General features: G+C 36.4%; 1 protein-coding gene across 1 annotated transcript; it reads right to left on the bottom strand.

Moving 5' to 3' along the window:
• Positions 1 to 1,254: 1,254 nt before the first annotated feature.
• LOC108487985 (receptor-like protein 15) lies at positions 1,255 to 5,598 on the bottom strand. Its single transcript, XM_017792308.1, has 9 exons — positions 5,259 to 5,598; positions 5,067 to 5,153; positions 4,755 to 4,913; positions 4,613 to 4,678; positions 4,364 to 4,519; positions 4,182 to 4,256; positions 3,945 to 4,091; positions 3,674 to 3,823; positions 1,255 to 3,491 (listed from the first exon to the last, which is right to left on the bottom strand). Exons 1-9 carry the CDS (start codon positions 5,596 to 5,598, stop codon positions 1,255 to 1,257), a joined length of 3,417 nt encoding a protein of 1,138 aa, XP_017647797.1.
• Positions 5,599 to 26,979: the final 21,381 nt, after the last annotated feature.

Genomic DNA, 26,979 nt, shown 5'->3' with positions numbered 1-26,979 from the left:
CCTTCCATCATCATTTTACAAAATTTCCCTAATATTTAACCTTTTATGCAATTTAGTCCCTAACTATTAAACTTGTACATTCACTAAATTTAATCCTTACTCGTGCTGCCCGAATACTCTAGGGACCTACTGCAACCCATATTTATCAAGTTTTACAACAACTTCATGAGATTTTGTCATTTAGACAATTTAATCCCTAAACATTTAAATTACTAAAAATCAATTAACAAAAGGCTTAAGTCAAACCGTCACCTTCATGAATACATCAACTAAGAACAAAAACATACTTAAATCATTCATGACCAGTCCTTAAACTTTTAACAGTTTTGCAAATTAACTCTCGAACTAGCTAGATTAAACTAATACGATAACAAAAATATAAAAATCATTAAAAACGGACTTAAAAAAACGCAAGCATGCAAAGGGAGAAGTTTGGCCGAACCTCCTTGACTCAACAATGGTGTCTTTCGGCTTGTGGAAGAAGAATATAAAAATAAAAATATTTTCCTTTTGTTTTTATTATAATTTAACTTAACTTTTTTTAATTAACTAATAAAACACATATTTTAATAAAACAACATCCACCGTACCTCCTTTTCAAATATGGCATATTTACAACATAAATTCCCTTACCTTTCTTAAATTAATTAATTAACTAATAAAAACTACTAACTTTTTCAGCTTTTACGATTTTATCTTTTTACTTAATTAGCTATTTAAACATTAAAACTTATTAATCAAATTTTAATATAACCCTAATACACTCCGTAAATATTTAATATTTACAGGCTCGATTTATAGAAACGAGGTCCAGAGACCTCTTTTTCTGAAACCACTTGACTTTAAGAACATATCACTTGAACCTAATTATTTGTTCAATTAACAAAAATAATTAAATCAAATTCTAAAATAATTTTATTTGACTCGTAAATATTAAATAATAATATTTATGGACTCAGTCGTCGAATTTTTGATCCCGAAATCACTGTTTTCAACATCACTAAAAAATAGGCTGTTAGAAAATATATGTGCAATAAATAGAATATAGTATATGGATATGGAAATTGGATGTAATACATTCTAAAATCAAGTACAATTACTTAACCAAGCATTAAGTTTCAGAAATAGAAGTAGCCTAGGAAACATGACATACTTCCATCTTACAAAAAGTTTGAATTAACCATCTGAACATAAACAAAGACAAATATTTGCGACCTTGAGCTTGAAATCTAGAACCATTGAAGAAGCATAGGGCTAGATGTTTCTCCTGAAGCAAGGCAACAGACGAAGACTATCCACAATGAAGAAATAGCAAACGATGCTACGATCTTCAATGAAATAAAAACATGCTCGTCTCCAGTATGGGTTTATGTGGAGTACAAGAACAGTTGTCAAAAATATAATTGCATAGGAAGTTGCAAAGCTTATAAAAAAATCAACCATGTCTATATGACCATGTTCTTCTTCACTAGATGTAGCATTTGGAGCTGTTGGTGAATCACCTCCATTACAACTCTTGTTCAATGGAGGTCCACAAAGAAGAGGGTTTCCCTCGTAGTTGCTCTCATCGAATGTCCCAAATTGATTTTTCCTATCGGGGAGAGGCCCTGACAAGTTGTTGTGTGCGACGGAAAATACCTCCAAAGCGGTCATCTCAGTTAGTTCAGAGGGGATCCTACCACTTAAGTTGTTGTAAGAAAGGTCCAAACTCTCAATCTGCTTGAGTTTTGAAAAAGTTGAGGGGATAGGTCCAGTTAAGTTATTGTGCGACAAGTTTAGTCCTCTAATTTCACTCAAATTCCCAAATCCAGGCAGGATTATTCCTGTGAGTTGGTTGCAAGAGAGATCAATTGCCGACAACAGGTCAAGAATATTTCCCTTGTAAGTGTATGTTGCACCCTTTGTTGAGAATGGTACCTCTTCTTCATGGTAGGTAAAAGGATAACCTCTATATACACTCACCAAGCCTGTGAGATTGTATATGGTTAGTCCCATATCTACCATTACGTCATCAAAAAAATCAAACACATAACCACCAGAATCAACGTAGGACTTTTCATTTGGCTTGAGAGTTAAATTACTCAAACAGGAAGGTAGATGACCAGAAAGTTTATTGCGTGAAAAGTCCAAGATGCTTAATGACTGTAGTTTGCATAACTGTAGAGGAAATTCACCATCAAATTGATTTTCTTTTAGGAGAAGGACGCTCAAAGTCGGCAGCGTGCTAATCCAATTTGGAATTCTTCCGGTAAAATTGTTTCCACTAAAATCGAACGTAACCAATGAAGAGCTTGTAAAAATGGCATTTGACAGTGCTCCACTAAGTCTATTGTTGGCCAGATGCAGATGCCTCATCCTTTGTAGATTAGAGCAAGATGGAATAGTACCAGACAAATGATTTGAAGAAAGATCTAGAAACTCCAGATTTATCAAATTGCATAATTGCATGGTAATGGGACCCTCAAAATTGTTTTTGGAGAAATCCAGTATTTTCAAAGATATTGTATCCCATAACCATGTTGGAAGCTCACCAGAGATTTCATTATCACTTACATCTAACACTTGGAGATTTTTAATGCTAATGGGTGAAAAGTAAGAAATCTCTCCCTCAAACTTGTTACCATCCAAACGTAATTCCTCCAACAAAATAATTAAATGATAAACTGTGGGAATTATTTTGCCACTCAAACTGTTATTTGAAAGTAGAAGATTAGCTAAAGAGCTGCTCATGCGCAACTCTTCAGGTATTTCTCCAGACAAATCATTATGGGACAAGTCTAACATTTGTAATCTTCTCAAACCACCCAAACATGGAGGAATATCAGTTTTGAAGTCATTTTTCGACATGAACAATCCTTCCAAATGTGGAAAAAGTGAGCAAAAATTCCTTGGAATATCATGATGTACTTTATTATTGGATATATCAAATACCTTCAGATTGAAACTAGGATGTGATGGTAAGAACAAAGGACCCACAATTGACGTATCTATCATGTAAAGTTGTTCCAATCGTGTATTATTCTCCAGCAACCAATTTGGGAACCTTATTCCGCCAAAATCGCAATAAGAAAGATCAACGTCTCTCAAATCATGTTGGAAATATAGGAAATTAGGAAGTTGTAGGTTCTCATGTTCTTCTATCATACAATTTGACATGCTGAATATCTTAAGTTGAAATTTTGGCCACCATGTTTGGAAAGCAGTTGGCTCTGCGAACATATTGTTTTGATCGGCTAAAAGGACTTTAAGATCGGAGTGATTAGCAAAAGACCTGAATGACATTGGAACTTGAAGTTGATTATTTGAAAGGGAAAGGAATTGAAGCGTGGTGAGATTAACGAGGGGAGTGGAGGCAATATTTCCAGTGAAGTGATTGTTAGATATATCCAAATAGCGAAGAGATGTCAAGTTGCCCAAACATGGAGCAACTGCACCACCTAGAGCATTTCCATTGAGACTCAATTCCTCGAGATTGTTTAGATAACATAAACCTGTGAAAACAAATTAAATATAAGATATGCAAAGTTGATTTGGAGGTTCTATGTGCATTTGGTTCAATAAAATTATACGTAGATCAAAGAAAACTTTGTAAAGAAAATCAACAAATCGCCCGTATTGTATATCTAATCAGAAAAGAAAATGAATGTTTAAAATAATGTAGTAATTGTATTACCTTGATGAGTAGGTAAAATGCCAAATAGAGCACAGCCAAACAAAGACAAGGTTTTGAGAGAAGTCAAGATGCTTATGCTTTGCAAAAAGTTGATGTCCAATGGAGTATAATCCAGGATTAGGTTCTCCACATTACTCAACACATGCAACTCTGTGTACATTAAAATAAATGATATTAGTGTTATATGATCTCTGGTACATATATTAATTTGTATAAAATTGATGAAGTTTTTTTTTGAAAGAATTATGACAGGTTTTAACTCATAACTCACCTTGTGTAACTATGGTTTTGTCTAAAAAAGAATTCTCTCTTAAGAACAGGGTATTAACGGATGAAAATGGTTGTAGGAGTGATACAAGAGAAATGATTTGTACAGAATCCATATGTAGAATCTTTAGCTTTTTCAAGCATCTATTCCCTGTAGAAGTCACAAATCTTGTAGTTAGCTTCATTTTCTTAATTAATCCAGACTTTTTATAGGAAAAATAGAAGTCGCTTTAGTTCGAACCTTTAGAAGTCACAAATCGATTCACCTGATTGGAGCTTAAGTCTAGAGTCTCTAAATTGCTCAGAGCACAAAATTCTGGAAGAATCACAGATAAAATTAGCCAAATTTCTGAATGTAAGCAATATGGCATGATAAGACTATATATAAGATTATTTTGAAGTGATAAAAGCTATTTCTTTTACCTTTAAGATCTACTAACCCATTCAGTCGATTCAATCTCATATTCAAAGTCTTCAGATTTGAAAACCCACTTAACTCTTCCATTATACTGTTGTTGAACAGATTACTAGTCAAATCAATTTCTTCTAAATTGATCAAACTCAGTTGTCTTCCATTACCTGCATAAAATGGGTTTAATTTCAGCTTCAGAACATAGAGATAACAACATCTAATACTTGGAAACATAATTGAATGGGTGTAAATATATGTACCATGTATGCTCTCAATTCTATTATAACTTAAATCCAGCTTCTTCAAATTTGTCAAGTTATACAAGTCTGTTCAAATCCAATAAAAAGTCAGTTATTTTATAAGGAAAACAAATGAAAGAGAAACAAAGACAAGGAATCTTACCTTGAAGATGAATTGTTCCTTCTAAATCATTTTGCTGAAGAATTAAAGTTGTTAAAGATGAAAGGCCACCCAAATGTAACAGGAAGTTGTTCTTCATATTGGTTGCAGTTAAATCAAGACTTTCAAAACTACCAAGTTTTGATAGCCACTCCAATGGTGCTACAAGTATTAAAATGAATATACAAAGATGATTAACTACACTTGAAATTAGAGATATTAACTAATATATTAAAATTTTACTATTATTGTGATTCGATCCTGGAAAAAGGTCATTTGCTCCTAAATTTAGAGACTTGAGAGTTGAGATTTTACTCAATGATGATAAAGTGCTATCATTTAGTCTATTGTTACTTAAGTCAAGAATCTCTAGATGTCTCAACTTGGATAGCTTTCCAAAACCTGCAGGAGAAAGAGATTTTATTTATGGAATTAGTCGGTTATATATATGTGTGTGTGTAAACTCAAGTGGGAGAGCAAACAGTTAAAATGCAATGAATTATGTACCTTCATTGTCAACATATCCAACTAGGTTATTACCATAGAGATCAAGGCTCCTCAATTCTTCAAAGGGAAGAAACATCGAGACATTAAAGAGATTAGAATCCTTAATCTTCAAACGACCCCATAGAGAAGAGAGTTGAGTTACTCGTCGAGTGGTGATGTTGCACTCAACCCATTTCCATTCACAACAATCTGGACCCTCGAGTGAATACTCTATATCAGTCAAGAATTGCTGGAGTTGCAAGAGTGCAACACGCTCTTCATCCCAACATCCATCGCTCCACACTGCACCTTCTAAAGCCAACACACTTATCAACAGAAGCCTTAGCCATGTTGGCCCCATCATCTCAACTCAACGCACTCACTTGATATAAATGTCTAAATTAATGTTTATATGGCTTTTGAAATGACAAATAATGCTCCCTCAGCTACCTTTAAATAGATCATATATACACCCAGTGGAAGGCTAGTTTCTGCGAATTTTACTGAATTTGGAATTCCAGTTTTCTTCTTTATTTAGTAAGCCATCCAGAATATTATTCATTAAAAAAAAAAAAGAATCATACAAAACATTTAAAAGAAATGAACTGACTTTATTCCAAGTTGCTAGACATCAGCATTTATCTAAATTTATATAACATTTATTTTCTAAGATAAACTTCAGCATTTACAACATTCCTAAAATTAAACTAATCTTTTTCTTTCACAATTCTCCTTTTTCTCTGAAAATCCCAAACCCTTCAAACCCCTTGTAATATTCACCGTGTCTTCTTCATACTTGAAAGAGACTTCAAATAAAGAAAATCCAACTATACATTTAAGGTATGCTAGGGAAAAAAATTGAAAAAATTAAAATTAAAAGGTAGAAAATATAAAGATGGAATATATTTTTTCTTTCCATCCATTGCTTGGCAAAGTTAAAAAATAAGAAAAAGAACATAAAACAATTGAGAAATACGTAATTTTAATCTAACATATTTTTCTCTCTTATTTTCTCTCCTCATTATTCCAATTTGAAAAGATTAGTTTTTATGCATTAGGATTGAAAATGTTATATATTTTTTATTTTCTTTTCTCCTCATTATCTAACTATTGATGCCACTCGTCCTCGTAGGATGATTATGAGTCACAGGAGTTCCCTGTCAAAATTAAGAAGTATCGAAGGTAATGTGTTTTGTGATGGTTGAAAATGTAAATGGCAGGCTTTGAAAAGGTGGTTTGATGGATAATAAAGAAAGTGGAAGGATAAGCTTGAATTTAGTTTAAGGGCTCAAGAATGAACCAATATTATAGAGCAATATTGATGCAATTCTTATATTAGTACTTAAATCGAATGCAAAAAAAAAGGAAACAAGAACCGGACCCTCTATCTAGCAAGATAGGAACCAAGCGGCATAAAGGATGAACGTGTTGAAACAAAGTCAGCAGCAACACATAAATAACAACAAATTTGCTTAAGAACTAAAATGAAACCGAGAGCAAGAATGAAATAAACTTGAGCACAAAAATATGGATGAAAAATCAGCAGCTATCTCTATTGATTGATAATGAAAAATAAATACAAAGTTTGCAAGTCAAATGACCATTACCTAATGATTTACCTACTCCCACTAATAATCAACTAATACAAGTTCAATTTTAAACTAAAGCAAGCTGATATATCAGCCATTACATCCATTACATCAAAAATCCTACTAACTTAGATTACAAATTACAAACAAACTAAAGTTGGTTACATTGGAACAAAAAGAACAAAAAATGGTCCTAAGCTAGTTGCTGCATTCGGTTCTGCTCCACTGCTGGTCTACTTGCTATCTTGCTGGCCATATGTTGCATTGCAGGCCAATGCTTAATACTCCTCCTTGGACTGTATGCAACACATACCAATCTTGTTTCTTAAATTCTCAAACCTTGCAGTATAAAGTGGCTTAGTCAAAATATCAGCCAATTGGTCTTGTGAGCTGCAATGAACAAGGCTAACTTCTCCGTCGCTTTCACCTCTCTAACAAAATGAAATTTAATTTTAAAATGCTTAGTCTTGCCATGGAAGACTGGATTTTTAGCAATATCCACTGCTAATTGATTGTCAACCTTAATTTCAGTAGGCTCAAGTTGCTCTTCATTAAGATCATATAGCAACTTCCTAAGCCAAATGGCTTGATTTACTGCTGTTGCTGCTATGTATTCCACTTCTGCATTGGATTGAGCAACAGTCTGTTGCTTCTTTGAACACCAGCAAAACACACTCGAGCCAAGGGTGAAAAAGTACCCTGATGTGATTTTCATATCATCAATACAACCAGCCCAATCGCTATCTGAATAACCAACCAGCTTCAGCTCTTTTTCTTTCTTAAACAATAGACCAAGCCTCAAAGTTCCTTTAATGTATCTCAGCACCCTCTTGGCAGCCCTGAAATGCAGTACATTACAACAATGCATAAACCTAGCCAAAAGACTCACAGCATGCATCAAGTCAGGTCTGGTTGTTGTTAAATAGAGTAAGCAACCTACTAAACTCCTATACTCCTTCTCATCGGCCCTTACATGATCACCAATGCTTGATAGCTTCTCTCCTTGAGCCATTGGTGTGCTTACAGGCTTGGAATTTTGCATGCTAAGCTTGTTAAGTATCTTCAAGATGAATGCATGTTGGCTAATGAAAATCCCTCGATCAGTCTGGTTCACTTCCATACTAAGGAAGTAGGTTATGACCCCCAAATCAGTCATATCAAATACCTCTTGCATCTGTGCTTTAAACTCATTGACCAGAACATCCTTGCTTCCAGTTACTAGCAAGTCATCAACATAAATCGAGACAATTAGCAATGTCTCATCCTTGGATTTCTTTACATAGAAGGTTGGCTCACTTAGGCTTTTCTCAAACCCGAGCTTAGACAGGTAAACATCTACCCTATCATACCATTCTCTAGGTGTATGTTTCAGCCCATACAGAGCCTTCTTCAGCTTATAGACTTTGTCTTCTTGTCCTTGGACTTGGAAGCCATCGAGTTGCTCTATGTAAATCTCCTCCTTGAGAAAACCATTTAAGAAGGCTGACTTAACATCAAGTTGATGTATCTGCCATTTCTTCTGTACAACCAAAGCAAACAGTAGCTTGATGGTATCCAATCTTGCAACTGGGGCAAAAGTTTCCTCAAAATCAACTCCATACTGCTGGCTATACCCCTTAACCACCAATCTTGCCTTGTGTTTATTCAATGAGCCATCAGCATTGAATTTTGCTCTAAAGACCTATCTAACTCCAATAACCTTCTTTTCTGGTCTCTCAACCAAGTCCCAAGTCTGATTCTTTTGAATTATGTCCATTTCTGCTTCTATAGCCTTCTTCCAATTCATGTCCCTAGCTACTTCTTCATAGCTCGAAGGCTCAACAATGGCTACATTGCATCTCTAATAAACATCAGCAATGGACCTAGTACCTCTCACAGGAAGGTCATCAACATTGCCATTACTAGGCTCGCTTTTAGCTATCTCCAAGTTGCCTTCAGCCAAATCCTCTTCAAACTGACTTGCATTCGAACCATCCCAGTTCCAAATCTTCTTTTCATCAAATCTGATGTCTCTACTTACCAAAATCTTTCTTGTTGAAGGATTATAGACTCTATAGTCTTTCTTGTCACTGCTATAGCCCACAAAAATACAAGGAACTGACCTCTTCTCGAGCTTGGTCCTTCTTTCTGCAGGTACAAGGACATAGCACATACAACCAAAGACCTTCAAATGAGAGACAGATGGTTTGAGTCCATGCCATGCTTCAAAAGGCGTCTTATCCTTGACAGCATGTGTTGGGAACCTATTGAGCAGGTACACCGAGCTATTGACAGCCTCTGCCCAAAATGAGTTTGGAAGCTTGCTTTGAAACAGCAAGCACCTGGCCATATCCATTACAATCCTATTCTTCCTTTCACATACTCCATTTTGCTGAGGAGTGTACACTGTGGTTAGCTGATGATGGATCCCAGCCTGTTCACATAGCCTCTTGAATCTATCAGACAGATACTCAGCCCCATTGTCTGTTCTTAATGTCTTAATCCTACAACCAGCTTGGTTTTCAACCATAGCTTTGAACTTTCCAAAAGCTTCAAACACATCAGACTTTTGTTTCAAGAACTAGTCAGATCATCAATGAAAAGTACAAATTACTTACTCCCATTCAGTGAAGGGGTCTTCATTAGGCCACAAATGTCAAAATACAGCAGCTCAAGCTTCTCTCGAGCTCTCCATGCTTGATCAACTGGAAAAGGAAGCCTAGCTTGCTCGCCAAGTTGACAGACATCACAAACACCTTCAAGTGGCTCGACCTTGGTCATATCCTCTGCCAAACCAAGCTTATGCAGCAAATCAAGTGACCTAAAGTTGACATGGCCTAGCCTCTTTTGCCATAGGCCAGCACTGTCACTTTGACTCAAATATGCCCTCCTTTCAAGCTGACTAACATCCAGCATGAAACACTTGTTTGCCATAGGTACTATGACAACTTCCTGACCAAGTGAATCTTTAATAACACAGGAACCACTTCTAAAGAACAAAGAATAGCCTTTTTCAACCAGCTGACCAACACTTAGCAGGTTTTGATCTATATCGGGCACATACAACACATCAGTAATCAGTTTGTTACCTGAGCTTGAGCTGATCAACACATCACCCCTGCCTTTAGCTTCAATTAAGCTCCCATTGCCAATTCTGATCCTTGAGCTAAAACTCCTGTCAAGCTTCTTAAACAAGTTCACATCAGCAGCCATGTAATGTGAGCAGCCACTGTCTACAAGCCAACTACATTTGCCTTTGCTTGTGGTTGCAAGGGAAGATGCACTGAAAACATGCTCCTCCTGAGCTTGTTGATCCTCAGTAGGATATGCCTAATCTTGTTGCTGTACTAGTGCCTTGCCTTTGCTCCTACAAATTTTCTCAACATGACCATATTGCTTGCATTTCCAGCATTGAACATCTGGTCTTCTCCAACAGTTTCTTTCTGAGTGTGTTGTTCTTTTGCAATGAGTGCATGGTGGGTAGCTTCTCTTGCTTAAATCCTTTCTGAATTTGTCCTTTTTTTCAAGCCAAGGCTTTTTGCCTTTTTGATTTGCACTGGAGCTATCTTTGGCTCTTGCTTGGAAGGCTCCCTCAGAGTGTTCTTCCTACCTATTAGCCCTTCTCTGCTCCAAAGTATAGAGTGAGTTCACCAATTCTGATAGAGAAATGGTGGTGAGGTCTCTCGAGTCCTCCAATGAGGATATCTTGGACTCGAATCTCTCAGGTAGTGTGGTGATTACCTTCTCAACCACCTTACTTTCAGCAAAGTCTACACCAAGCAACCTTATATTGTTCACTGTGGCCATTATTCTATCTGCATACTGCTTAATGGTCTCAGCATCTTTCATTTTGAGATTCTCAAAATCTCTCCTTAAATTAATTAGCTGTTGCTATCTAGTCTTCTCAGACCCCATGAATTCCTCCTTCAACCTGTCCCAAGCTTGCTTAGGTGACTTACTTGCCATAATGAGAGTGAAGATCAGATCAGACACTCCATTCTGCAAACAGGCCATGGCTTTAGGCTTCTTGGCAGTCTCCTCAGCATGCTATCTCATCTGAGCTATAGTGGGATTAGCTCTCAATGGAGGTGGCTCGGCATCATTCTCTACTACACTCCACAAATCATGTGCCTGAAGGTAAGTCTTCATTTTTACCACCCAAATGTAGTAGTTCTCACCAGTGAACATAGGAGGTGGAGGTGGTGTGAAGCTCATCCTACTGCAACAAGTTCAACAGCTTCAGTTTCCTACTTTCTTAAGCTTGATTTCACAAACAAACAACAACCACCAAGAGAAGGCCCTCAAAGACTTAGGCTCTTGATACCATTTGTTGAAACAAAGTCAGCAGCAACACATAAATAACAACAAATTTGCTTAAGAACTAAAATGAAACCGAGAGCAAGAATGAAATAAACTTGAGCACAAAAATATGGATGAAAAATTAGCAGCTATCTCTATTGATTGATAATGAAAAATAAATACGAAGTTTGCAAGTCAAATGACCATTACCTAATGATTTACCTACTCCCACTAATAATCAACTAATAAAGTTAAATTTTAAACTAAAACAAGCTGATGTATCAGCCATTACATCCATTACATCAAAAATCCTACTAACTTAGATTACAAATTACAAACAAACTAAAGTTGGTTACATTGGAACAAAAAGAAAAAAAAATGGTCCTAAGCTAGTTGTTGCATTGGTTCGCTCCTTCGCTGATGTCCGCTTGCTGTCTTGCTGGCCATATGTTGCATTGCAGGCCAATGCTTAACAGAACGCCACATTTTTAAGAAGTGATAATGAAACAGATTGACGCCAAAAGGAATGTTGGATAAGTGAATTTCATTCAAATGAGAACAAGGAGAGTGAACACTCACAATAAGATTAAAATTCATCAAAAGTTGTTACAAAATGTCTCAAGCCTCATATTTATAGGTTGTACAAGAAACCAACCGAATAGGCATGAGATAACAATCAGAATAATTGTGTTTGATGTCCATTAATTCGTTCAAAACATCCTTGAGAGTTTCTAGACGTTGATGATGCCAAAAGTCTTGTTCACATTGTGAAATTTGTATTCCCAAACAGTCAATTACATTAGTCCTTGAGAGTTAGCTGAATGTGCATGGAATTGAATGGTTTCAATAGTGTGAACATGAGTTAATGACACCTTGATAACTGAATGGTCACTTGGGATATGTAGATAATTAGTGCATATTGTGTCGCGCAAAGAGTATTAAGGTGTGAACAACAAGAAGTGAATGGTTCTATAGGTGTGAACTTGGAAGCCAACCGAATGGTCAAGTGTGAAAACACTTGATGCTTTGCTTTTCACGAAATGGCTCATAAGAGGTTGTGTTCAATTCTTTAAATGTTGTTCACGCAACACGAATAGTTTGGGAAGGAAGCTTCCTAGCAGCAGCAATGTGAACAATCTGGTCAAAATGAAGACAAGGTTTAAATACAATAATTTAAGACAAAAACACACATTTAAATTGTATGAAGTTATAAAAGTATTAATGATATAAAAACTAAGACACATAATTAAGTGCAGTATTCAAGACACATGAAAAGACACATAATTAAAGTGTAGTATTTAAGACACACATTTAAGATGTCTGAGCTAAGACATAATTAAAACTCAAACTAAAATAACTAAATGGATAAAATACTTATTTCCAGCAACCTAATTTAATCACACAAATATTAAAGTTTTATATACGGCATATTGCATGGGATGCATGGTTCGCATGAAATGCATAGGTTGCATGGAAATCATGAAATGCATGTTTTGCATGAAACACATGGAGTGCATGCCTAAACTCGATCAATTAAACCTGTGACATCTCCTTTAAACTTCTTGGCTCATGCACAAGTAATTGGTCCTCTTGGAAGCTTGATTGGATCTTGCAAGGTTTCATGAGTTGCTTGTTCGATATCAAGGGTTTTGGTTGGGCCCATGTTCGCATCAACCATGAAAACTTACAAAATGATCACCCAACTATGTTTTTTTTATCTCGTGTAAACATGAAAATGACAAAAAATCTAAAGTAGTTGGGTGACCAAAAAAGACAAAATTGAAAAAAAATCTCATTATTGGATGACCATTTTGTAATTTTTTATATAATTAAGTGACTAAAAAATCATAGTTTAATGACTACTAATGTTGTTTGTCCAATTTTTTTTATATATTTTTTCATTCTCTTCTTCTATCCTTCCATTTTTACACCCAATCAAACACACCTTAAACTAACCTGCTTTCAATTTCCATTTTTTCTATCTTTTATCTCCTATTAAGCTTTCTTTCATTTGTATTCTTTTTCAACATTGAATAACCAAAAGTACCAAGATTAAAGAAGATGAAGTTTCAAGTTTTTGTGATTACTTTGCTTTAGTTTTATTAGACACCAATGACCACTAACCCGAAACCTAGGTAAGATTCGGGTTGCCTACTCGCGACCCGGTCAGGCCCCATCAGATGGATGTGTGTGAGACGTATAATGAAAGGGCAGCTAGGAGAGCTCGCGGTATCAGCTCACACGAGCTAAGGGGAGTTTGCGGTTTCAGTTCGCATATGCCCAAGGAGTTCACATGTAAAGGCCGCGAGGTCTTGCAGGCGACCCAGAACGGTACACATGTCCAGCATGCCCGAGGCTGACTTAGAATGTCAGTCCTGTGAATAGAACGGTACACATGTCCAGCATGCCCGAGGCTTACTTAGAATGTCAGTCCTATGAATAGTGGGGTCAAGTCCATGAACAGTGGAGCCAAACCATGAACAGTGATAATATGTATATGTACCCGAGTCCTCCCTTTAATAAGACACATAGGAAATTACTCTACAATTGGTGTAGTGAGCGTGGACAAATTTTTCATCATCAGATTTCTGCAGTTTCAAAGAAAAATGGCTCATCCAAATGAGAACTTCCCGTCAATATTTCATCTGGACAAGCCAGAGTGTCGGACTCTGGTAGTCAACCTAATGAGGTAGACTTTTTTACCGATTGGTTTGTCGACTGACCCGAAAACTTTTGCAACGTGACTCATCAGGGAGTTTCTGGTCCATTAGACTAGAACATGTCCACTGGCCATGGGTTGTCACTCCCTCCCAACCAAGAAGCATCGTCACAGCAGTTCCTCGCCCTCCAAGAACAGATGAAGTTTATGATGGATCAAATTGCTGCACAAGAGGCACAATTTGAGTGACAATAGACTTTTTAGTATGAGTTATTGAAACAGAATGAGGAATTGAAAAGGAAGGTAAACTTTAACACTTCTGATTTTCATGACAATGTGAATGCACAAGATGAAGCTCTAAGCATGCATGTAAGAAAGTAGCAAAGTGAGATGGACGAGTTACAAAGAGATGTAAGAGCGTTGCACCCCGAGTCTTAGGAAATGGATTGGTTGTTATGTTCTAACAATCTATTGGCCCCGGATATAGCAACGGTGAACTTGCTATGTGATTTTAATTTCCTAAAGGATATGTTTGAGGCGAGAAGGGACCCATAAGCCTACTTGATGCAATACAATGATTACATGAACATATTGGGAGTGTTAGAGTCGGCAAAATACAAGGAATTTTCTATGACACTTAAAAGAAGTGCGAAAGACTAGTATTTGTCCTTTCTTTAGGGCTCAATTCGAAGCTTTTCTCAATTGGGCCCAATGTTTTTAGGAAGATTCAAAGCCCTCAAAACGACCATGAGTACGCCTGTAGGGCTAATGTTGGTGAAACAGAGGAAGGTTGAGTCCCTCCAAGACTATGTGAAGTGGTTTCATACAGCGACTCTGAACACAAAGAATTTAGAAGATCAGTAGGCTATTGATGCTTTCATAATGGGGGTACAAAATGACCATGTACAATACTCCTTTATTGATAACATGTCATAAAGCTTGATTGGTCTATATGAGCGGGCTCACAAGTTCGTAGAAGTAGAAGAGATTAAAAAGGCATCACGTGGCACCTTTCAGAGGAAAGATAGATAATTTAGAAACCAAGATAGAGTTTGCATCAAGTAAGGCCCTCCTAATCAGTTGTTACGAGCGAGAGGTGATAAGGAACATAGAAATAAGACGCAAGGTGATTCTCCACGAGCTCCCCAAAGATCTCAACCAGATTATACCAGGAAATATATTCCCCATGGCAGGTTCAAAGTTTATACTCCTTTGAATGCTACCCACACTTATATTTTGAACCAGGTAAAAGGTCTTGGAATTCTCCCTAAGCCATCTCCAATGAGGCACAGCACAAAAAGGTCCAACTCGAGAGATAGATGTGTCTTCCACAATGATGTCGACACAAGACACAAAACTGTTTCACTTTGAAGGATACCATCGAAGAAGCAGTGAGAAATGGCAAGCTCGCTGAATTTGTTAATCAGGGTGTTTCCCAAAAGATTCACAGTTCACGTGGCGATCCTAAGGATAAACTAAAGGTTAGAGGTATCATACATGTGATAATTAGAATAGATGAAGAGTGGGTGACCTCTAGCACTAATAGATAGGCACACCTCAGGGGTGTTATGTCTATCGATTCATCCAATAGGTCACGCTAGTAGGAAAGGTGGAATGTGGACTTCACTGATGAAGATGAAGAGTTGGTATGTGATAAGAATGACAACAATATTATGGTAGTGACTACAATAATTGTTGGTTTTGATATGAAAAGGATTCTTGTGGACAGTGGAAGCGTAATTTAGGTTCTAACCTGAGATGCTTTTCAGAAAATGGCGTTGAAGGAGAAGGCATTAAAGAAGGCGAGCCCACTGTACGATTTCGCAAACCACCTCATCAAGGTAAAGGGCTCTATTACCTTGCTAGTGACTCTAGAAGATGGTAAACACACCACCATAGAGTATGTCTAATTTTTCTTGGTGGATCATCCTATGGCTTATAATGCTATCTTTGGACGCTCGATTATGAAGATGGCAAGTATGATGTGACTACTTTCTGCATGAAAATAAAGTTTTCCACTAAAACTGGGGTTAGGTACATGCAGTCGAATCAGAGAACAGTTAAGCAATGTCACATGCTATCGGAACAGCAGGGCCATGAGCAGGAGCAACGAAGGTAGGGTTCGCAGCAGCTGAAACTAGATGGACAGCAGCTAAATTTGGATAGTCTGGATAACAGATGCAAGGAATGGACTAAGAAGCCAGAAGTAGCCGAGGCTATGGAAACTTTGCAGCTTTTTAGTGGTAGTACAGATAAGGTGGTTAAAATTTATCTGCACTAACGAGTGAAAAAAGGGAAATTTTGATTCATTGCTTGAGAGCGAATGCTGACATTTTTGCTTGGTCCGCTGTAAATATACCAGGGTTGGTCCCTCAGGTAATTGTGCACAGGTTTAATATTTTATTCGAAGCCAGACCCATGAAGCAAAAGAAGGGACGGTTTTCACCGCAAGTTGTGGAAGCTATAAGGTACGAGGTCACGAAGCTGTTAGCTACAGGGTTCATCAGGGAAGTTAAGTATCCATATTGGATCTCGAATGTGGTGATGGTGAAGAAGGCGAGTAGTAAGTGGAAAATGTATATAGAATTTACCAATCTCAACAAGGTATTCTAAAGATAGCTTCCCTCTTCCTTCGATAATAGACTTGTTGACACGTCATTCAGCAACAAATTCATAAGTTTTATGGATGCCTTCTTTGGGTATAATCAAATCTCTATTGCTCCTAAAGATCAAGAAAAAAGAACTTTTGTTATAGAAGAAGGTTTATTTTGCTACGGAGTGATACCCTTTGGTTTGAAAAATACAGGTGCAATTACCAAAGGCTGGTGAACAAAATTTTCACAGAATAGATTCAGTGAAGTGTTAAGGTGTATATCGATGACATGTTTGTGAAGGGCTCCACTCTTGCAGAGTATTTTGAAAACCTGTTAGAAGTGTTTGTGATGTTGCGAGCCCACCGGATGAGGCTAAACCTAGATAAATATGCTTTCAGGGTCAGGGTTGGAAAATTTTTAGGTTTTATGGTCTCAAATAGAGGAATTGAAGCAAACCCTGAAAAGGTTCAGGCAATACTAGAGATGCCTCCTCTGAGGACAATAAAGGGTATCTAACGACTAACTAGAAGGGTGTTGGCGCAAGGGGTGAGTAAAACCCGATTTGATTCAAAAAACTAGATAAAAAATTCAAATTTTGAATTAAATAGTTTGAGTTATTTGAGTTAATCAAGTTACTCGAATCAACTCGAATAAAAAATTAAGTATTTCAGTTTAACTCTAATATGAATTACACAATTCGAGTTATCCGAAAATCCGAATAAGAAAAGACAAAACTACGTAGTTTTGATAAATGTTTACTTTATTAAAAGTTAAAATTCAAAATAATTAAGTTAAAAGGTAAAACTACGTCATTTTGATAAATGTTTACTCATTAAGTTAAAAGACTAAATCATTATATTATTCATGTAGTTAAATAATCTTGTACTTCATCTACTAGTTAAATAATCGGTCCATCTAAATATAACATTAAGTATAAATAATAGGATTCGTTAACTCGACTTGATTTGACTCGAAATTTTTTGACTCGATTCGATTCGATTTGAAAAAAATTCAAATTGAGTTCGATTGCTAAAATAGGATTTGTCAACTCGACTAATTCGAAAATTTTTGACTCAATTCGACTCGACTCGATCGAATACTCACCCCTAGTTGTCCCCTAACAGATTCGTGTCGCAAATGGCTGACAAGTGTTTACCTTTCTTTAAGGCTCTATGCACCTCTTTTTCCTGGACATAGGAGTGCCAAACAACTTTTGAGAAGCTCAAAGAGTATCTTACATCCCCATCATTTCTAATGTCACCTCATGAGGAATAGACCATTTACTTGTACCTCACCGCATTTGAGGAAACTTTTGTAACTATCTTGCTTAGGGTAGAGGTTGTTTAATAACTCCTGATATACTATGTTCATAAGGTGTTGCAAATCGGCGAACTCAGGTACGCCAAAGTTGAAAAGCTCATTTTCACTTTAATTATTGCATCTCACAAACTGCGACCATACTTCTAAGCCCATCCCGTGGTAGCCGTCACGAATCAACTCATCAAAGAAATTTTATCTAAGTCCGACACCTCTGGAAGAGCGACTAAATGAAGTATAGAGATCACTAAAATTGGCATAGAGTACTGGTCAAAGATAACGATTAAGGGGCAAGTTTTAACAAAGTTCACAGTCGAATGCTCGTTTGAGGCACTTACCAACTCATCATTTAGTTTGCCATAGGAAGACACTATAACCACTGACAAATCAAAGGATTGGTTAGTTTATGTCAATGGATCTACGATAAGGATTGGATCAAGAATACTATTGGTGGACCCCGAAGGAAAAAAGTGGCAGTATGGACTCTCTTTTGGATTTTAGGCATCTAATAACGCTACAGAGTATGAGGCATTGATATCAGAATTATAGTTTGCTAGCCAGCTTGGGGCAAGAGAACTTGTTGTTCATACAAATTCCCGGTCAATCGCCAAGCAGTTGAACAACGAGTATGAGGTTAAGGAGTCAGGGTTGAAAAGATACCACACAATCACAACCCAGTTGCTAGCAGGGTTTGATAAAGTACAAATAAAACAAGTTCCAAAGAGTAATAACACACATGTAGACACTCTGTCCAAGCTAGTATATTCCATTGTCATCGAGCAGAGGGGAATGATTTTGTTGGAGCACAGGGAAGCCCCAAGTTATGACGCGTTCCGAGTATGTAGTGTAGATCAATAAGACCCATGGATGACTTCTATAGTTCGCTTATTGCAAGGAATAAATGACCACTTAAATAAAAAAAGAGCTCGCAAAACTACAACGCAAAGCTGTGAGGTATATATATCTATGTTATGTGTTACACATATCCAAATGCTTTAAGTCTACAGATTAGACAACTAGATAATGAATGATTAGTCATTAAACTATTTGATTGCATAGCAACTTAACGTTATTCATTTTGTTCTACAATTGGTAGGTATACCTTTTTTTAGAGTGTATTGTATAAAAAAGGATTCTCACAGCCATTATTGCGATGTCTAACGTCGTCAGAGGCTGAGTATGTGATGTGAGAGATTCAAGAAGGCATCTGTGATGATCACTTCGGTGGAAGATTGCTCGCCCAAAAAACATTTAAACAGGGACATTACTGGTCCACGGTTCAGAAAGATGCACATGAGTTAGTTTGCACATGTGATTCTTGCCAAAGGTACCCCCAAGTACAACGAAAGCCAGTAAAACCTCTTCAAATCATGTCAAACCTTTGGTTGTTTTGGACTTAGGGAGTCGATACCCTCAGCCTATTCCCTATAGCAACAACACAAAAAGTTCATAGTAGTCGCGATGGACTACTTTACCAATTGGATTGAAGTTAAGGCCTTAACAACCATTACTGAGAAGCAAATGGAATTTTTTCTCTGGAAGTCAATCGTGTGTAGGTTCGGTGTACCACGTTTGATAATCACGAACAATGGTATGCAATTTCAGGGAAAATTCAAGAACTTTTATGCTAATCTTCATATTGCTTTGGCTCAAAGCTTTGTTAAAACACTCCAAACAAATAGGCAAGAAGAAAGTGGGGAGGCCAAAGGTACTTGGTTAAGGGAATTACCTAGAATTTTGTAGGCCCTGTGATCCCCTCACACTACAATATGAGAGAGAACATTCTCCATGTTTTACGATGTAGAGGCAATAATTCTCGCTGAGATTGCCATACGGTCACATAGAACAACACACTTTAATGAAAATGTCGACCAGAAAGCTATGAAGCTCAACCTTGATCTTATTGATGAGGTTCGGGAAGCAGCAAAAATCAGGAACGCAGTATATGCTCAGTATGTAGCTCACTATTACAATTCCAATGTAAAAAATAAGCAGTTCCAAATTAGCAATTTTGTACTAGAAAACACTGAAACCAACCTCCCAGCTTTGCAACAAAGAAAGATGGCACTAAGATGGGAGGGACCATACAGAGTAGTAGAAAAGATAGGCTATGGAGCATACAAATTGGCGAGATTGGAGGGCACAACTCTACCGTACATATGGAACACAAGTCATCTTAAAAAGTATTTTGTGTAAATTCTGATACTTTAATGAAAATGTGTTCTTTCAATGGTGTGCTTATCCTAAAACAAGTAATGCAAGCTCAATCTACCAACTGTAATTTTAAGGCTTGTAGGTTTAATATTTCATCCCCAAAACAGTTAGTGCGAGCTTAAGCTTCTAGTTGTAATTTTAAGGCTTACGAGTTCAATACCATAACCCTCAAAATAGTTAGCGCGAGCTCAAGCTCCCAGTTGTAACTTTAAGGCTCGCAGGTTCAATGCCACAGCCCCCAAAATAGTTACTGAGAGCTCAAGCTCCCAACTGTAATTTTAAAGCTTGCAGGTTCAATACTGTAGCCCCTGAAATAGTTAGCACGAGCTCAAGCTCCCAATTGTAACTTTAAGGCTCACAGGTTCAATATTGCAGCCCCCAAAATAATTAGCGCGAGCGTAAGCTCCCAGCTGTAGTTTTAAGGCTCGCAGGTTCAATACTGCAGCCTCGAAATAGTTAGCGCAAGCTCCAGATCCTAACTATAACTTTAAGGCTCGCATGTTCAATACCATAACCCCTGAAATAGTTAGCGAGAGCTCAACCTCCCAGCTATAACTTTAAGGCTTGTAGGTTCAATACCGTAGCTCCTGAAATAGTTAGCACAAGCTCCAGCTCCCAAATGTAACTTTAAGGCTCACAGGATCAATATCGCAACCCCCAAAACAATTAGCGTAAGCTTAAGCTCTTAACTGTAGTTTTAAGACTTGCAGGTTCAATATCGTAGTCTGTAAAATAGTTAGCACCAGCTCAAGCTCCCCAATTGTAGTTTTAAGGCTTGCAAGTTCAATACCGTAACCCCCAAAATAGTTAGCGTGAGCTCAAGCTCTTGGTTGTAATTTTAAGGCTTGTAGGTTCAATACCGTAGCCTCCAAATCAGTTAGCGCAAGCTCAAGCTCCCAACTGTAATCCTAAGGCTCGAAGATTTAATACCGCATCCTCCAAAGTAGTTAGTCTGAGCCCACGCTCCCAACTGATGTTATAAATGTTAAAATTGACTCAAAAATTTCTTAAGTCTCTAGAACTTGTCTAAAGTCAAAATTAGGTAAAAGTTTGAAATTTTGCTTAAGTTTGAGAGTTTACTTGAGTTTGAAATTCACTTAAGCTCACAAAGAGGTAAAACATCATGATACCAATAAATAAACTCGAAAATTTTCAAAACCTTGATTCTTTCATAATGAATGGTAATATAGAATTACAAAATTACATATCATTTGTAACACCCTGAAAATTTCTACAGTAAGATAGTATCCTTAATACAGTAAATTAAGGAAATAAAGTGACAAGAAGAGGAAAATTGAGTTATGTCACTGGGAAGTATATTATGACATATTGATTCAAGAAAGGACTAAATTGTAAAAGTGAGAAAATTTTTGTGGCCCAAGAGTAAATACTTAAAATTTGAGGGATTAAAGTTTAAATATGAAAAAGTTGAAGGAATAATAGTGCAAATATTTTAAGGGTGGAATGATCTAGAAATCAAGGAAAATGGATGAATAAGGATCAAATTGAATAGGTGAAGAATTATGAAGGACTAAATTGTAATTTTACCAAATTAAGTGATGACTCAAGAATGGAATTTTAAAAGATCACAAAAGGCAAAATAGTCAATTGGAAGACAGAGAAATCTAGAAAGTAATGATGATGTTGGTGATATTTTATAGTTATTTAATTAGATAATTATTATTTATTTAATATTTTAATAAGATATTTTATTATTTTATTATTTTATTATTTTATTTAGTCTATATATATGTGTGTGTGTGAAAAATATATATATACACCATCTGTCTTTCTCCATGCATTTCACGTTAGAAGAAAAGAGAAGAAAGAAAGTTTTGCTTTCTTTACAATTTAATCCTTCCACCAAAAGTTCACCCTTTTCACCTAAAAATCAAAAGAATTTTCATAGCTACCAAGAGAGAAAAATGTTAAGGAGACTAAGGGGAGTTGGAATATCAAGTTGGATTGAAGAAAGAGAACCTGGAGAAAAGAGAGAAATCAAGTTAAAGATTAAAATCAATAGGACAAGGTAAGAATTTTAAGATTTCAATATATTTTAAGTAGAGTTTCTCATGTAAGGTAGTATCAAAAGCATGAAAATGATGTTAAGGTAGAGTTTTCTTATATAATGATTCATGTTCTTGATATATTAGTGAAGGGAAATGAGAGAAAATAATGGGAAATATGGTAGAGAATGGAAATAAGAGTGTTATAAACTTGGTAATCAATATGTTGCACTAAAGTAGTTTTGGACAGCAGCAATAGGCTAACTTTGAAAAATCATAAAAAATGGTATAAATTTAATTATAAGCTGATTGAGATATGTAATTAAATCTTATTGAGTCTATTTTCATATAAAAGAAATAGAGAAAGTAAAAGAATTTTGTATTCGATATATTTATATTTTGTGAGACTGATTCGAATAATTTCGAGATCCCTTGTTCGACTTGGAAAAATCATTAAATATTATAAAAAATAATTTTGGGACATAATTTATATGGTTAGATTCCTTAATGAGTCTATTTTATAAGAAATAAATTTTAACATCATTTGAATTCTGTTTAAAGAGATAATTAAACTTTAGTGAAAAGTGGTTAGAACTATCAAATAGAAAAATAGGGATATTTTAATGAATAAAATTTACTAATTGGCTAAACAAAAATTATGGAAATTTTATGGCAAGTAGAAATGTGAGTCTAGTTTCAGGTAAAATTAACAGATCTTAATTTGGAGTTCTGTAGCTCAAGATATAAATAATTTAGTGACTATGACTCAAATGGATAGCTTTGAATATACATATAAGTAAATAGTGAAATTATAGATAATGTTACTTATAAGCATATTATATAAATTAAGGATGTGGAATGGAGAGGAGGAGGAGAAAAATATGTATGAATATTCAACTAGCATAGCTAATTTGCATGTTTTAGGCTTAGGGACTAAATTGAATAAAAGTAAAATTTTATGGGCAATTTTGTAAAAATGTTAGAAATAACCAATTTGCATGAAGTGGATTATTTTATTATTTAAAACTACAAAATTGAATAAAATTATTAATTTAGTTCAAGATCAGGGGAAAACATGTTTTAAGGATTAAATTGAAAAGTGTTGAAATTATGAAAAATTCTAATATTTTATAGAATACATGGGTTGTTATCAATTATGAAAACATGTCGAGAAAAATAAGTATGTTTAAGGGACAATATGATTGATTTTAATTGGTTCCAAATATGAACATTAGATGAAATAAAATATCTAATAAATAAATCGGCAACTCCGGTAATGCTCTGTAACTCTATTCTGGTGACGGATTCGGGTTAGGGGTGTCATATCATTAACTTCTACTCCTTCCCCCTCAACAACTTCGGCATTGTCAATAGCAGGATCAGCGGTGGTGTTATCATCAATAGGCACAATGGCCGGTACAGAAGGACCCCCATTGAGGTAAAAGTCCCTTGAGTTCTTCCACTTAGATGCAAACTCATCCCAAGTGGCTCTCAAAGGGAATTGAACATCAAAGGCAAGCTGGTCTACCTCTACCTCAGAGAGAACATCAAAATCAACCTTGCGAGCATCAAAGGGCCCAGCAGTAACTTGAACATGTAAGAGAATATTGGATTTGAGCTTAGCAGTAACATCATTCAACATTCCTAAAGTGTTCTTCTTAAATCCTTCAAAAGCTTCTTCTTGTTTCTGCTTTAAGCTTGCCATTGTAGCCTAATGCTATACGGTGATTCAGTTCACAGTTTCCTTATGCTCTTCAGTAACCTTATTTAGCTTAGCACCCCAGGCTGTGACCTTGCTAGATAGTCCATCATTCTTTACTTGTTCAGCTCTTAACTTTTTAGCGAGCTCCTTATTTGTTTATAGAGCACTTCATTTTCATTCCTCATTTTCTACCATAGCTTGCGAGTGCTCTCAAGAATTTTTTCAAGCTCCATCTAAGTAGCCTCTACCCTAACAATATTCTCTTCAAGACCTAAACTGATTACGGAAGCTTCAGCGAGGACAGCTTGCAAAGTAGAGCTAAGTATTAATAATGCAAATTTCTATGAACTCTCACTAGCACATATCTTCCTTTTTGAAGCCTCAGGCTCTGAAGCTTTCCACTTCTTGACAATACCCTACAATTCCCTAGTGCTTAAATTCTAGTGACTTAGAGCTAGCTCGCCACTATCTTCAGCAGATAGCACCACAACGGGAGGTAAAGGGGTGCTACCGCGGGCAACAATAGGAGAAATTTTACGAGTCATAGTTTGTGAGCTCGTTGGGGGAGAAGCAGAGGTAATGGCCATAGTACCAAAAGGCTCAGTGTGATCTACCCTCTTTTTACAATGATATTCCATCCTGCCACTATCTATCTCTGCCTCGCTGCTAACTGCCATATTAACAGCTCCTCATATCAGTCCTATGGTTCTTGCGCTGAGCCCTTAGAGCAGCTCATAAGTCAATAGCCCCGATCATTTCCATGGCTTCGTTAATTTCCCGTGAAGTGTTGGTGGTTTCTTGAGAATCACTTCCTGAACTGCGAGCTATGTTTGCATCACCAACAATGCTAGTATTAGCAAGAGCAATTATCAAATTAATATCAGCATCAGTTTCTATTTACGATGAGGCCACCACCACCCAGGGATGAGGCCTTATCCTACAATAACAATAAAAGAAATTCCTAGGCTTCGATTTTAATCCCGTCAGATTAGGCCTAGGTCATCGTTGTCACCATAAAGGACGTATGGCCATGATCGCCTCTCAAGGACTGCACCTAGCACTTCAGCAACTTTCCTATTGTCATCCCGCCTATATCCATTGGGGTTATGACCCTTCAAGTAGTATAGGAACACGTTCCTCATGATTATAAGATCTTCGGTAACCAGGGAACTGCAAACACAGAGGAGCCTCTTCAACTGGGCTTCACCACCATTTGTCCTAATAGTTCACTTGAATGAGCACATATCTCTGCTCAGTGCAGACCACTCTATTGGAAAGTCAAACCCATCTGTGAGCCTACACCTCACCTTGATCTACTTCCCCCCAGTTTCGCCGAAGGTTAACACATCGATTCACAATTATTGTTGTACCTTTTTTGCGATAATAGAATAATATAAACCCAACAAATTTACTCGATTCTTGGCCTTTAGTAGATACATGCTCTGGAAAACTGTGAGCTGTGGTGCTTCGTTACGGTGACAACAATCAATAAGATAGGCCATCGTGATCCATGAGAAAAACCCACAAAGTTGACCATGAGCAATTTGGTACTCTTTAAGGAGATGGCAGAAGAATGAGCGCAAAGAAAGGTGAAACCCAACTTCCAATGCATGGAAAAGGAGCAAGAAATTGCCATCACTGGTATCGTTTAGCCTATGCGACCCCTTAAGAACGAAGAATTCGTAAGCAAAAATGTGGACTTGAATTCCCCGCACACGCAAAGCTTGACTTATCTCTTCATGCTTTGTAGTGCAGGTGAAAAAGTTGGCTTCGATAAGGACCCTAGAGGCCGCTCTCGTGGTGGGAAATGTGGAACTAATGGGCCATGAGCTCCTCTCATTCTTGACATATCTCTGACGCAGAAAGAAGAAGAAGAAGATAGAGGAAATTTAAAACCTAAGATGAGGAATTACCAAGATTGACCTTGAAGAAAAGCTTTGACTGATTCTAGTTATAAAAATGCTAAGTTCGTGAGTTTTAGGGCTTCGAAAAATCCCCTTTTAAAGAAGCCTCTTTCCCCCTACATTTTGATGATTTAGATAATTGAGGGACACTAATGGTCAAATTCATACAAACACGATCCACCCGTACACGTAGTGAAGTTAACATCGGATTCCAATAAAGACTGCGTATTCTACAAGCTGTAATAAACGAGAAGTGATGGCCTTGAGGCACGCCACTTTATAATCCTCCTTAGACCCACTAAAGGGGACTAGATTGTTAGACGCCAATAACCACCAACTCGAAATCCAAGTAAGATTTGGGTCGCCTACCCGCGACCCATCCAGGCTCCACCAAATGGATGTGTGCAAGATGTATAGTGATAAGACAACTAGGAAAGCTCGCAGTATCAACTAGCATGAGCTAAGAGGAGTTCGGGGTCTCAGTTTGCATATACCCAAGGAATTCACATTAAGGGCCGCGAGGTCTAGCAGGCTACCTAGAACGGTACACGTGTCCAGCATGCTCGAGGCCTACTCAGAATATCAATCCTATGAATAATGGAGTCAAATTATGAATAATGATAATATGTATAAATACTCGAATGTTCCCTTTAATGAGACACACAAAAAATTACTCAACAATTGGTGCGGTGAGAGTAGACAAATTTCTGATTATCAGATTTATTCAGTTTCAAAGAAAAATAGCTCACCTAAATGAGAACTTCTGGAATAATAATAATGATGATAATGATTCAAACAACAACGATGATAATGATGATAATAATGATGATGATAATAATAATAGTAATAATAATCTGGAATAAGAAACCTACGTAGTAAGCTTACTTGTCTTCAATTGTTTGAAATTTACTGAAAAGTCATCCAAATGGCACAATCTAAACCAAGCAGTCAATTCCAAATGCTGAACTTATATTCAAAGTTTCAATTATTACATAAACTCTAATTAATTTATCCTTCTTCTTTTTTTTTTAGTTTTGTGATTCAAGTGTTTAATTATCAGATTTTGACTTTTTTTTTTATGGAATACATGAAAGAATTGGAGGATAAAAACTTGAACATTATTTTTGATAAATTCTGGTAATTTAAACCAATTAGAGAATTCAATTTCATCTTATTTTAATGTTTTATCGCATTTTAAATTACAAAAATTCTTATTTTGACCCATAATATAATCTTCAAATCAAAATTGAAAAATCTAATTAGATTATTTCAACACTCAAAATCTAAAACATCAGTAAAATGTTCAAAAATGATCATGAAGTCTGCAGCAAAAATTACTATAATAAAAAACAAGACACAAAGAAAATAGGAAAAATAATTACATCATAAATTTAAACAAAAATAATAATTATTAAGAATGTAAAAGAATGGTGATCAAAGTTTAATTTTAGATGTGGTTTTCAAAAATTATTAAGAAAT

Source organism: Gossypium arboreum, chromosome 10 (genome assembly GCF_025698485.1).
Source record: "Gossypium arboreum isolate Shixiya-1 chromosome 10, ASM2569848v2, whole genome shotgun sequence".
NCBI lineage: Eukaryota > Viridiplantae > Streptophyta > Magnoliopsida > Malvales > Malvaceae > Gossypium > Gossypium arboreum.
Note: the sequence above shows the minus strand (reverse complement) of the source record. Positions and strands in the feature narration are given on the sequence as shown.